This window comes from Pleurodeles waltl, chromosome 3_1 (assembly GCF_031143425.1).
Source record: "Pleurodeles waltl isolate 20211129_DDA chromosome 3_1, aPleWal1.hap1.20221129, whole genome shotgun sequence".
NCBI lineage: Eukaryota > Metazoa > Chordata > Amphibia > Caudata > Salamandridae > Pleurodeles > Pleurodeles waltl.
In genome coordinates, this window is record NC_090440.1 from 1,526,823,707 (window position 1) to 1,526,836,729 (window position 13,023).

A 13,023-nucleotide genomic window follows, 5' to 3' on the forward strand; every position below is an offset into this window, starting at 1 on the left:
TCAAACCATAGTATTTGGTTCTATAGACATGTGAGCACGCCACGAGATCGAAACTTTTAGTAATACTATATAATGGATCCTGCGCTAGAGGACGATGGATCGAAGCGACATAGGTTTGAGGGATGTCATCAATGGGTATAGTGAGAACCAACAAATCAATAACAAAACAACAAAATTCAACATTATAAAGCTTCAGTCAATAATCACACTGGTTTAGTATCAAGAATACATACATTTATTTCCCTATATTAACAATGCTAAGGTCACGAAGATAACTCTCAAACACAAATGATAAACATATAGAATCAATAGCAGCTCATTGAAATGGCATATATATCTTAATTTGATTAATACAGTTAAACAAATTATCTCTAAAAGAATCACACTTATTAATAATACAAAAACTGGTAATGGTGGTACAGAATACATTTAGTTCAGCATCAAATGAATTAAAACCAGATCAATAGATGATTATTGACCTAACTAACCACAAATTAGCATTACATGTTAGGCTTCATGTGAAAAGAATTTAGAAACACAAATTTAGAAAAACTCTTAACTCAATTATGTCAATATATAAAAACTAATAATGTGCAGCAATATAATTATTAGTTGCAGTTGGTACCTGAAAAGCAAGAGAGACACAATTTACATTTAAAAACATACATTACCACAATAGTAGTAACAGCAAATGATCAGCTTCCACTTGAGGACACCATCAACAGCTAATCTCGACACTTGTCTGCTCTCAACAAACCCACGGTTCACGCATTCCCAACGAACTCCAAGCTCTCCTCTTCCTAATTAGTCTATACAGATTATTATACAAATCTAATGAACTCCTGATTGGTTAATCTATGGGGTGTTTTCATTTCAGCCAATCGACAACTATTTTGATGACCTAAACTTAACAAACCTACGCTAACTATAACATTTTCTTTCGGTAGATTCACTCTTCTTCCGTCTCGTCTGTAACTACATTGTCTCATCCGGCTCTTGCATATCTTGTTCTCAGGAAGAAACTTTCTCTGCTACATTACTTCCATCCTCGAAGAAAGACCAGATTTTAGTAACATTCTCAAACAATAGAACATTTCAACTTCTGCAACGCTCAGTTGATATAGGACCTTGTAAGACATGTCACTGCAACCCGCTAGGGGTAGCTGTGGATACATCTACACAAGCTTGAAAACATTTATTATTTTGAAGCTTCGAATCATGGAAAATAACTACAGCATCTGAATATAATTTTGCTCAGCCAAGAACAGAAAAACAACAACTTTAAAGGTTTTCTCATTTTACACATTAGTTCATCACTCGTTATTAATACGAAAACTATTAATAAACATATTAGAAAATTCACGCTCTCACAGACATTAGACTTAAAGTTAAGAAAGCTGGGCGTGGGTGTGTCTGGTAATGACAGAGCTGCCACGTGTGTCAGTGCGAGCGTGGTCTTTTGTGATGTATGAACATGTGTACATATGAATGGGATATATGTGTATGAGTAACTGAGAGTCTGTGCTATATGTACTTGTGGCACAGGACATACCTTTTGCCATATGTGGCACAGCCCCATGCATAACACAAACATACAGCTATTTTTTTAATGGGGCAAATTTAAAGTGCAAAAATATTCAAATGTGGAACATTTTTCTTCACTCATTTTAAACATGACTATTTTTTCAGTTATAAATATGGCACAGTGTTCTACTGGCCATTGGGGGGAAGAGGCAGCTTTTTGTAAATGCAACACTTTTTAAAAAAAATAGAGAAAATTCAAATGAAAAGTGAGCTTAATGATAAGAAATCTTTTGTTTTTAAAATTCTTCGATTTAAAAGCACTGAGAACCATCATTGTGTTCTCACCTCCAATATTGAGTTGACAGGGTACTTCATTTAAGAGTTAAATAGGTTAGTGCTTCAATTTTTCACCTCTATGCCCTGGTCATAAATCTGAAACCAGTACTGCTCCTTATCAGGCCCTGCTATCTGCAGCCTGATGATAAAAAGGTAAATAAACACAGCTTTCTCTTAACTTTAAAAGGGAAAAAAATGACCCTGTGCCTATTTAAAATGAACTCAGGGCCACAAGCTAATCTGAAGTTCTGGGAGCTACTAGTAGCTTGTGATTGACTGGTTGGAGACACCTGATCTACACTTATTCAGGGTACAGGTGTGCGCTTCTTGTAGGAGGCTGGCCTGGCTTGTAGTGGGTACCAGAGGTACTTACACCTTGTGCCAGGTCCAGTTATCCCTTATTAGTGTAGAAGAGGTGATTCTAGCAGCTAAGGCTGATAGAAGGTAGCTATGGCAAAGCAGCTTAGGCTGAACTAGGAGATATGTAAAGCTCCTACTATACCACTGGTGTCATATGCACAATATCATAAAAAAACACAATACACAGAAGTACTAAAAATAAAGGTACTTTATTTTTAGGACAATATGCCAAAAGTATCTCAGTGAGTACCCTCAGTATGAGGATAAGTTATATACACAAGATATATGTACACAAACCAAACTTATGCAGGTAATAGCAAGAAAAGTAATGCAAGCAGTGTAAAGTTACAATAGATTGCAATAGGAGCACATAGGTATAGGGGCAAAACAAACCATATACTCCAAAAGTCGAATGCGAACCACGAACGGACCCCAAACCTATGTGAGCTTGAAGAGGGTCGCTGGGACTGTAAGAAAACAGTGAGGGTTAGAAAAATAGCCCACCCCAAGACCCTGAAAGGTAGGTGTAAAGTGCACCTACTACCCCCAGAGAGCGCAGAAGTCGTGATAGGGGGATTCTGCAGGAAGAACAAACACCAGCAATGCAACAACAGTGGATTTCCAGACCTGAGTACCTGTACGACAAGGGGACCAAGTCCAATAGTCGCGACAGTGTTGAGAGTGGGCAGGAGCCCAGGAAATGCCAGCTGAAGGTGCAAGGAAGCTGCCACCTGTTGGAAGAAGCTTGGAGTTCTGCAAGAAAGAAGAGGACTAGGAACTTCTCTTTTGGAGGATGGATGTCCCACATCGCGATGAAGCTTGCAGAGGTGTTTCCACGCAGAAAGACTACAAACAAGCCTTGCTAGCTGCAAGGGTTGCGGTAGAGGTTTTTGGGTGCTGCTGTGGCCCAGGAGGGACCAGGATGTCGCCACTTGTTGAAGGGTGCAGAGGAGGCGCCCAGCAACTCAGAGAGTCCTCACAGAAGCAGGCAGCACCCGCAGAAGTACCTGAGCAGGCACTTTGAAGAAGAGTGAACCAGAGTCCACGCAAAGTCACAAAAGGGAGTCCCACGACGCCGGAGGACAACTCAGAAGGTTATGCACTGCAGGTTAGAGTGTTGGGGACCCAGGCTTGGCTGTGCACGAAGAAAATCCTAGAAGAGTGCACAGGAGCCGGAGCAGCTGCAAATCATGCAGTACCCAGCAATGCAGTCTAGCGTGGGGAGGCAAGGACTTACCTTCACCAAACTTGGATTGAAGAGTCACTGGACTGTGGGGGTCACTTGGACAGAGTTGCTGAGTTCCAGGGACCACGCTCGTCGTGCTGAGAGGGGACCCAGAGGACCAGTAATGCAGTCTTTTGGTGCCTGCGGTTGCAGGGGGAAGATTCCGTCGACCCACAGGAGATTTCTTCAGAGCTCCTGGCGCAGAGCGGAGGCAGGCTACCCCCAGAGCATGCACCACCTAGAAACAGTCAAGAAAGCCGGCAGGATGAAGCGATACAAGGTTGCTAGTAGTCGTCTTGCTTCTTTGTTGCGGTTTTGCAGGCGTCCTGAGCAGTCAGCGGTCGATCCTTTGGCAGAAGGTGAAGAGGGAGATGCAGAGGAACTCTGATGAGCTCTTGCATTCGTTATCTGGTGAGATCCCCAAAGCAGAGACCCTAAATAGCCAGAAAAGGAGGTTTGGCTACCTAGGAAGGAGGATTGGCTACCAAGAGCGGTAAGAGCCTATCAGAAGGAGTCTCTGACGTCACCTGCTGGCACTGGCCACTCAGAGCAGTCCAGTGTGCCACAGACACCTCTGTTTCCAAGATGGCAGAGGTCTGGGACACACTGGAGGAGCTCAGGGCACCTCCCCTGGGAGGTGCAGGTCAGGGGGGTGGTCACTCCCCTTTCCTTTGTCCAGTTTGCCGCCAGAGCAGGGCTGGGGGATCCCTAAACCGGTGTAGACTGGCTTATGCAGAGATGGGCACCATCGGTGCCCATCAAAGCATTTTCAGAGGCTGGGGGAGGCTACTCCTTCCCAGCCTTCACACCTATTTCCAAAGGGAGAGGGTGTTACACCCTCTCTCAGAGGAAATCCTTTGTTCTGCCTTCCTGGGCCAGGGCTGCCTGGACCCCGGGGGGGCAGAAACCTGTCTGAGGGGTTGGCAGCAGCTGCACTGGAGACCCCGGAAAGGCAGTTTGGCAGTACCCTGGTTCTGTGCTAGAGACCCGGGGGGTCATGGAATTGTCCCCCCAATGCCAGAATGGCATTGGGGTGACAGTTCCATGATCTTAGACATGTTACATGGCCATGTTCGGAGTTACCATTGTGACGCTGTACATAGGTAGTGACCTATGTACAGTGCACGCGTGTAATGGTGTCCCCGCACTCACAAAGTCCGGGAAATTTGCCCTGAACGATGTGGGGGCCTTGTCTAGTGCCAGGGTGCCCACACACTAAGTACCTTTGCACCCAACCTTCACCAGGTGAAGGTTAGATATAATGTGACTTATAAGTTACTTAAGTGCAGTGGTAAATGGCTGTGAAATAACATGGACGTTATTTCACTCAGGCTGCAGTGGCAGGCCTGTGTAAGAATTGTCAGAGCTCCCTCTGGGTGGCAAAAGAAATGCGGCAGCCCATAGAGATCTCCTGGAACCCCAATGCCCTGGGTACCTCAGTACCATATTCTAGGGAATTATATGGGTGTACCAGTATGCCAATGTGAATTAGTAAATTTAGTCACTAGCCTGTTAGTGACAAATTTGGAAAGCAGAGAGAGCATAACCACTGAGGTTCTGGATATCAGAGCCTCAGAGAGACAGTTAGGCATCACACAGGGAACACATACATGGCACATACTTATGAGCACTGGGGCCCTGCCTGGTAGGGTCCCAGTGACACATAACAAACATACTGACAACATAGGGTTTTCACTATGAGCACTGGGCCCTGGCTAGCAGGATCCCAGTGAGACAGTGAAAACACCCTGACATATTCTCACAAACAGGCCAAATGTGGGGGTAACAAGGCTAGAAAGAGGCTACTTTCTCACACTTCTGAGGAGTGGGGGACTTGACTGCCAAGATCAGTAGTGCTACTCAATGCTCACTGACAGCCACCTCTGATACACATTTCTATGGGAGGTACTTTAGTGACACATACATGGAAAACTGGTGTGAGACCAGTTTGTGGGTCAAGCGCATCATAGTTAGGTTGAATAGATAATCCAAGTCACTAGCCTAGACCTTTAGGTCTGGAGACACTTATAAGATTTTTTTAGGCCTGCATTAGCCATCGGGCTAAGTGCTAACTTCTATTTTGAACTACCAAAGATAGCACTCCAAAGTATCAAATTAATCATTGCACTAAACCTGACTCATTGATGAAGTTGCATTTAAAGTAACTCTTAAAGCAAAGGTTACTTTAGAAAGTCACTACTTTGTTGCCCACATCTCCAGTAGCCTCTCATGTCTTTCAGCAGCAGTTATCACCCGAAACAACATGCTGCCCCCTTGCTAGGAAGTGTGAAGCACTCCCAGGAACAAAGAACAAAGAATTGTTGGTGGAAGAATATGTGACCTCCTCCAGCAGGATGACTAGTGGGTGGTGCCACCGATGGCCCAGCTCCAAAGAGGCCACTGCCTCAACAAACACATCACTAGAAGGTCCACTCCTTTATGAAGGCAGAGATCTTCTCCAGAGGGGGGAAACCCACTGCAGAACCAGTTTTTCAGGACAAGTAGCTCATTATGCTGGGCACATCCCAGGGGTTTGCCCAGGGTTTGTCATAGGTTAATTTGTGTAGGGAGGGGAATCCTGGGATTGTTTCGTGGTCAAACTCTCAGGAAGAGATGTAAAGTGGGAGAAGTTGCCTCGTGGGAACTATTACCCCATTGGTTAGTGCATCCTCCTCTCCTACAACTGTGAAAAATGGCATAGGAGTGGTACTCCACACATGCAGTCCTCAGATCACAACTGGACTGGAAAGAAGACAGAAGAAGGACTGCCCTACTGCTACCTAGATTCTACAAACAGAGGCTGCATCAAAGACTTGACTGCACCTGCTGCAAGGAGGACTGGGCCTACTGTGTCCACTCATGGAAAAGAGCTCAACTTGTGTCAGGTTGGAAGAAGTGTCCCCAAGGGCTAGTCTTCTGTTAAGCTTCAGGACCACCAAACGTCAGGGAACACTGCATTCCTAAAGAGCCCAGAAGTCCAGGGACACCTGACCACTGCTGGATGCCAAAGTGTATGCTGGGCGACTGAGTTTTAACCTTCCAGTGGTGTCCCCAAGGCTGTGGGACCCATAGCAAACGTTGACGTTGACGTTGCTCCCCAGAAAATAAAGATTTGCTTACCTGTAAGCAAAAGCTCAGATGGCTGTTACTGACTGTAACCAGTTGACCAGTAGCGACTGGACTTGCTCTGGACTCCCCTGCTGCATCGTGGGAGATCAAGTCCTGGGGCCAGAGATAACTCCTGACACTTCTGGATACCGGGGGGGGGGCAAGGGCACTCACTGCATCTTTTCAGCATCCTCAGCAAACTGCATGGCTAGAATCAGGGCCACTTCTTTGCTGGACTCTGGTAAAGGAGAAAAGAGCACTGAGGACCCTCAGAGTGCTGGACCCAAAAGGTAACTGTGTCCCTGTGACTGGCTCCTGACCCGCTGTGGCTTGCGCGAGTCAAGAGGAGTAGTCCTTCTAGCAAACTGGCTCAAACTGCTAGACCGCGTACAGTGATTTATTGCATTTCCTAAAGAGAACCACAGTGATTTACTTACTTTGAAAACCCAAATCTCCATTTTCCCTCAATACATTTTTGTTGTTTTGGCGTCTATTTTAAGATTTTAGGACAAAAATACATCCTATTTTTAAAAACTTGTGTCATATTTTGATTGTGTTGTGTTCCTTACTTACTGTTTTGGTACTTCTAAATGTTTTACACTTGTTTGTTTGACTAATCCTGACTGCTCTGTGCCACAGTTCGCCAGAACTGAGCTAAGAGTTTTAGTAAAGAAATCTAACTGGACCTGATAAAGATTGTAACGTTTTTACACAACCACACCACATAATACTTCAATTTCCGATATGGGAGCAAGGCCTAACCACAAAAGTATGGTACCTTTTTTATTGAGAGACTTGTAGGGATGCTGGATGGTAGAAAGGTTTGAATCCCGACTGCTTCTAGAACTTTCTCTCATTGAAATGTGAGGAAAAGAGGTGTTTTAGCAAAGTTTGAGGTTTACAATACTTTCTCTGTTTTAATGTCATGAAATCCACACAAGTCACATCACCCTGGACTTCTCTATCTGAGATTGGTAGGGTTTCCCTGGTTGGCAACTGAGCTAAGATCCAAAGTACACAGCAACCCACAGTGTAAAAAAAAACAGTGTTGATTTTGTTGGGTAAAATGTGATGTCTCTGGGTCAGGTTTTGGAGTGCGGGCTTTGCTCAGTCATACAAATGAGGTACCATTTTCATTGCGAGACGTGTGGAAACACACAATTGAAAGTTGGTCATTATCAATCGGATTACTCTGCATTTTTGCCTTCAAAGTGTAAGACAGTGTGTAAGAAACAAAATGTTTTGCAAAATGGAAAATGCCTCCTGGATGGGGATTGTATGGGTAAACTAAAATTCAGAGGAGTACAAATAACCACTATTTCTAAACCCAGTATCTTGTGCCTTTCTTTTTTTAAATACCCATGTTGTCTTTTATTATACTTTATCATTTAAATTAAGTTATGGTCAATACACAATGAAGAATCATTGTAAGCTACAGTGCAGTTGTTGGCCCTTGGTACTGAATGTTTTTGTAGAAACTGCACACTCTATAGAACCTCGCTACCAGAAGAGTCTATCAGACCTAGCTGTATATTGCTTTTGTAAATCGGCTATTGTGACAAAAAATAGATGAGATGTCACCAAAGTCTGTTTTTTCCTACTCATTTTCATTATTTTTTTCAGTGATTAGTGTTTTTAATGAAAGCCTTGAGGATTCTACACAAATTTTTCTTTGCTGAATTCAGATGTTTGAATGCTTTTTGGAAATGTATAACTTTCTCGTATCCCCCATGGGTAGGATTGCCACCAGACCAGTTTTCTAATGGCAACACTAAGCAAAATCATCTTACTTCAGTATTTTTAGCCCTTATCTGTACATACATCAAACAGCAACGCTAAATAGAAAGCCCTTTTAAATGTGTTCTAGAGCTGCCTCACAATTGCTGGCTAATGATTAAACTAAACAGAGGCAGAAAAGTCATGTTACAAATTAATATATCATATTGTGCAGAAAGTGATATTTAGTGTCATGTCCAGGCCTTCTCAGACTCTTAAAACAACAACAAAGGTTCTGTTTTTTTCTGTTAAAAATATGGCAACCCTAACCATGGGTCTCAAGACTGAAACTGCAAGTAGGTTAATACCACAAACATTAGGAAAAATGGACTACCTCTTAGAAGAAAAGTAATAACTGTGGTAGATGAATGGTTTTTGATACAACTCTGCTTGTTCCTGAAAGCTGTGAAAATGGTGATCCTAGCACAGCAAAGGTTTTGGTGATGCCATTTTTCAGGGGAAAAACATGTTTTCTTCCACAACACTTCCTTCTCATTTTCCCCACAAGATCCAAAATTATCCACATCGTGACTATTTTCTTGGTTCCCTTTAGGAGATTCTGTAGATCCTGGGTACTTTTAAAGGAAGTGGCATAACAGAGCTTGGAGCTGAGGAACCAGGTTCGAGTCTCAGCTTGGGTCAACTTCTTGTGATTCTGGCCAAATCACTTAGGCCCAGATTCATACTTTTTGACGCAAAACTGCTCAAACGCAGTTTTGCATCAAAAAGTATAGCGCCGGCTTGCATCAGTCCAGGATGCCAGCCGGGGCCCAAATTTATGGAATGGTGCAATCTGGCGCAAAGAATGGGCTAACGTCATGGAAAAATGACGTTATCCGGGTGGGGGTGGCGGTATGGGAGAAGGGTGTTTTGCACCAAAAAATGATGTTAAGCTGGTTAGAGTAAAAAAATGACTCTACCACATTAAAGACAGGAGTCATGCCCACCACCTCTTTTGCCAGCACATGGGACAAGGGTCCCCTGGGCATAGCCATTGCACCCAGTGTCATGTAGGGGGGCCCATTTCATGGCCCCCAAAGGCAGTTAAAAAAAAAATACTTACATCTACTTACCTATACATACTTGGGATTGGGTCCCCCATCCCCTGGTGTCCCTGTGGTGTGGGTGGGGGTGTTCCTGGGGCTTCGGGAGGGCACCGGTGGGGTCTTTCCAAGGTGTTTGACCATGGAAATTGGTCCATAGGTCCCCTAACACCTGCCCAAACCCAGGAGTTAAATAATGGTGCTAAGCAGGCTTAGTGCCATTATTTAGGCTTGCCTCCCCCGTGCACCATTTTTGTACGGGAGGATAAATAAGGTGCTGGGGCCTTAGAGTCATTTTTTGGATGGGAACGCCTACCTTGCATCTCATTGAGGCAAGGTAGGTTCACGCATCCAAAAAATGACTTTAACTCCAATATTTTCCAAAATGTAAATGTGGAGTTAAGTCTGTGATGAATTAGCGTTAAAAAAAAGTGACGCTAATTCACCGCAAACAGCATAAATTTGGGCCTTAATCATCCCATGACAATGAACTTTGAATGTAACCTTGTTTAATGTAACTGGTCATCATGTAGATAGCTCCAATACCTTCTGGTTGAGTTTGCACTGCAATAAAAAATCCCCAGGATGTTGGGAAAGAAGGGTGCAAATATGATGTAGACACCTTTGTGGAAAAAAATGATTTAAGGTATAAGTGCGAACTACACCACACATCAAAAAAGGGCTTAGCAGCAGGGGCTGGAGGGGTTACACCCACATGACTGAGTGTGTAGTAGAGGTGGGCAACTCACTGAAAGCTTGAGCCTGAAGCCTGACTCTGCTTAAGGTCCCCTGGAACCTCAATCCCATAATGAGTCAAGTTTTCATGTGGCTTCTGCCTGCCTGCCTCCTGTTACCCAGGATGTAGCACTAGGGCTGTAGGAAGTTGGCTCTGTATGCACTATTTCAAAGTAAGGAATAGTATGCACAGAGTCCAAGGGTTCCCCTTAGAGGTAAGATAGTGGCAAAAAGAGATAATACTAATGCTCTATTTTGTGGTAGTGTGGTCGAGCAGTAGGCTTATCAAAGGAGTAGTGTTAAGCATTTGTATTACATACACACAGGCAATAAATGAGGAACACACACTCAGAGACAAATCCAGCCAATAGGTTTTGTTATAGAAAAATATATTTTCTTAGTTTATTTTAAGAACCACAGGTTCAAATTCTACATGTAATATCTCATTTGAAAGGTATTGCAGGTAAGTACTTTAGGAACTTGGAATCATTACATTAGCATGTATACTTTTTACATAAAACACAATAAGCTGTTTTAAAAGTGGACACAGTGCAATTTTCACAGTTCCTGGGGGAGGTAAGTTTTTGTTAGTTTTGTCAGGTAAGTAAATCACTTACAAGTCTCAGGTTTGGGTCCAAGGTAGCCCACCGTTGGGGGTTCAGAGCAACCCCAAAGTTACCACACCAGCAGCTCAGGGCCGGTCAGGTGCAGAGGTCAAAGAGGTGCCCAAAACACATAGGCTGCAATGGAGAGAAGGGGGTGCCCCGGTTCCGGTCTGCCAGCAGGTAAGTACCCGCGTCTTCGGAGGGCAGACCAGGGGGGTTTTGTAGGGCACCGGGGGGGACACAAGTTCACACAAAAAGTACACCCTCAGCGGCACTGGGGCGGCCGGGTGCAGTGTAGAAACAAGCGTTGGGTTTTCAATGTAAATCAATGAGAGACCAAGGGATCTCTTCAGCGTTGCAGGCAGGCAAGGGGGGGGCTCCTCGGGGTAGCCATCACCTGGACAAGGGAGAGGGCTTCCTGGGGGTCACTCCTGCACAGGAGTTCCGTTCCTTTAGGTGCTGGGGGCTGCGGGTGCAGGGTCTTTTCCAGCCGTCGGGAAATGGAGTTCAGGCAGTCGCGGTCAGGGGGAGCCTCGGGATTCCCTCTGCAGGCGTCGCTGTGGGGGCTCAGGGGGGACAACTTTGGTTACTCACAGTCTCGGAGTCGCCGGAGGGTCCTAACTGAGGTGTTGGTTCTCCACCAGTCGAGTCGGGGTCGCCGGGTGCAGTGTTGCAAGTCTCACGCTTCTTGCGGGGAGTTGCAGGGGTCTTTAAATCTGCTCCTTGAAACAAAGTTGCAGTTCTTTTTGGAGCAGTGCCGCTGTCCTCGGGAGTTTCTTGGTCTCTTGGAAGCAGGGCAGTCCTCTGAGGATTCAGAGGTCGCTGGTCCTGGAGAAAGGGTCGCTGGAGCAGGGTTCTTTAGAAGGCAGGAGACAGGCCGGTAGGACTGGGGCCAAAGCAGTTGGTGTCTTCTTTCTTCTTCTGCAGGGGTTTTCAGCTCAGCAGTCTTCTTCTTCGGTAAGTTGCAGGAATCTAAATTCTTAGGTTCAGGGGAGCCCTTAAATACTAAATTTAAGGGCGTGTTTAGGTCTTTGGGGTTAGTAGCCAATGGCTACTAGCCCTGAGGGTGGGTACACCCTCTTTGTGCCTCCTCCCAAGGGGAGGGGGTCACATCCCTAATCCTATTGGGGAATCCTCCATCTGCAAGATGGAGGATTTCTAAAAGTTAGAGTCACTTCAGCTCAGGACACCTTAGGGGCTGTCCTGACTGGCCAGTGACTCCTCCTTGTTATTCTCATTATTTTCTCCGGCCTTGCCACCAAAAGTGGGGGCCGTGGCCGGAGGGGGCGGGCAACTCCACTAGCTGGAGTGTCCTGCGGTGCTAGCACAAAGGGGTGAGCCTTTGAGGCTCACCGCCAGGTGTGACAGCTCCTGCCTGGAGGAGGTGTTAGCATCTCCACCCAGTGCAGGCTTTGTTACTGGCCTCAGAGTGACAAAGGCACTTTCCCCATGGGGCCAGCAACATGTCTCGGTTGTGGCAGGCTGCTGGAACCAGTCAGCCTACACAGATAGTCGGTTAAGGTTTCAGGGGGCACCTCTAAGGTACCCTCTGGGGTGTATTTTACAATAAAATGTACACTGGCATCAGTGTGCATTTATTGTGCTGAGAAGTTTGATACCAAACTTCCCAGTTTTCAGTGTAGCCATTATGGTATCAAAATCACAGGTTAGGGAAAGAACACTGGTGCTGGGGCCTGGTTAGCAGGCCTCAGCACACTTTCAATTCAAAACATAGCATCAGCAAAGGCAAAAAGTCAGGGGGTAACCATGCCAAGGAGGCATTTCCTTACACAACCCCCCCCCCCCAAACGAAAGAGGATGAGACTAACCTTTCCCAAGAGAGTCTTCATTTTCTAAGTGGAAGAACCTGGAAAGGCCATCTGCATTGGCATGGGCAGTCCCAGGTCTGTGTTCCACTATAAAGTCCATTCCCTGTAGGGAGATGGACCACCTCAACAGTTTTGGATTTTCACCTTTCATTTGCATCAGCCATCTGAGAGGTCTGTGGTCAGTTTGAACTAGGAAGTGAGTACCAAAGAGGTATGGTCTCAACTTCTTCGGGACCAAACCACAGCAAAGGCCTCCCTCTCAATGGCACTCCAACGCTGCTCCCTGGAGAGTAACCTCCTGCTAATGAAAGCAACAGGCTGGTCAAGGCCATCATCATTTGTTTGGGACAAAACTGCCCCTATCCCATGTTCAGAGGCATCTGTTTGCACAATGAATTGCTTGGAGTAATCTGGAGCTTTTAGAACTGGTGCTGTGCACATAGCTTGTTTCAGGGTGTCAAAGGCCTGTTGGCATTCTACAG

The 13,023-nt window shown here is 45.3% G+C and overlaps 1 protein-coding gene across 1 annotated transcript in view; it reads right to left on the reverse strand.

Moving 5' to 3' along the window:
* Positions 1-224: 224 nt before the first annotated feature.
* The window catches only part of LOC138283596 (octapeptide-repeat protein T2-like), a 39,431-nt gene continuing 26,632 nt past the window's right edge, over positions 225-13,023 (reverse strand). The window contains exon 4 of the mRNA XM_069221536.1: positions 225-1,047. Coding sequence (XP_069077637.1) covers positions 1,012-1,047 — 36 coding nt within the window. The 3' untranslated portion in view covers positions 225-1,011. The remainder of the gene's footprint in view (positions 1,048-13,023) is intronic.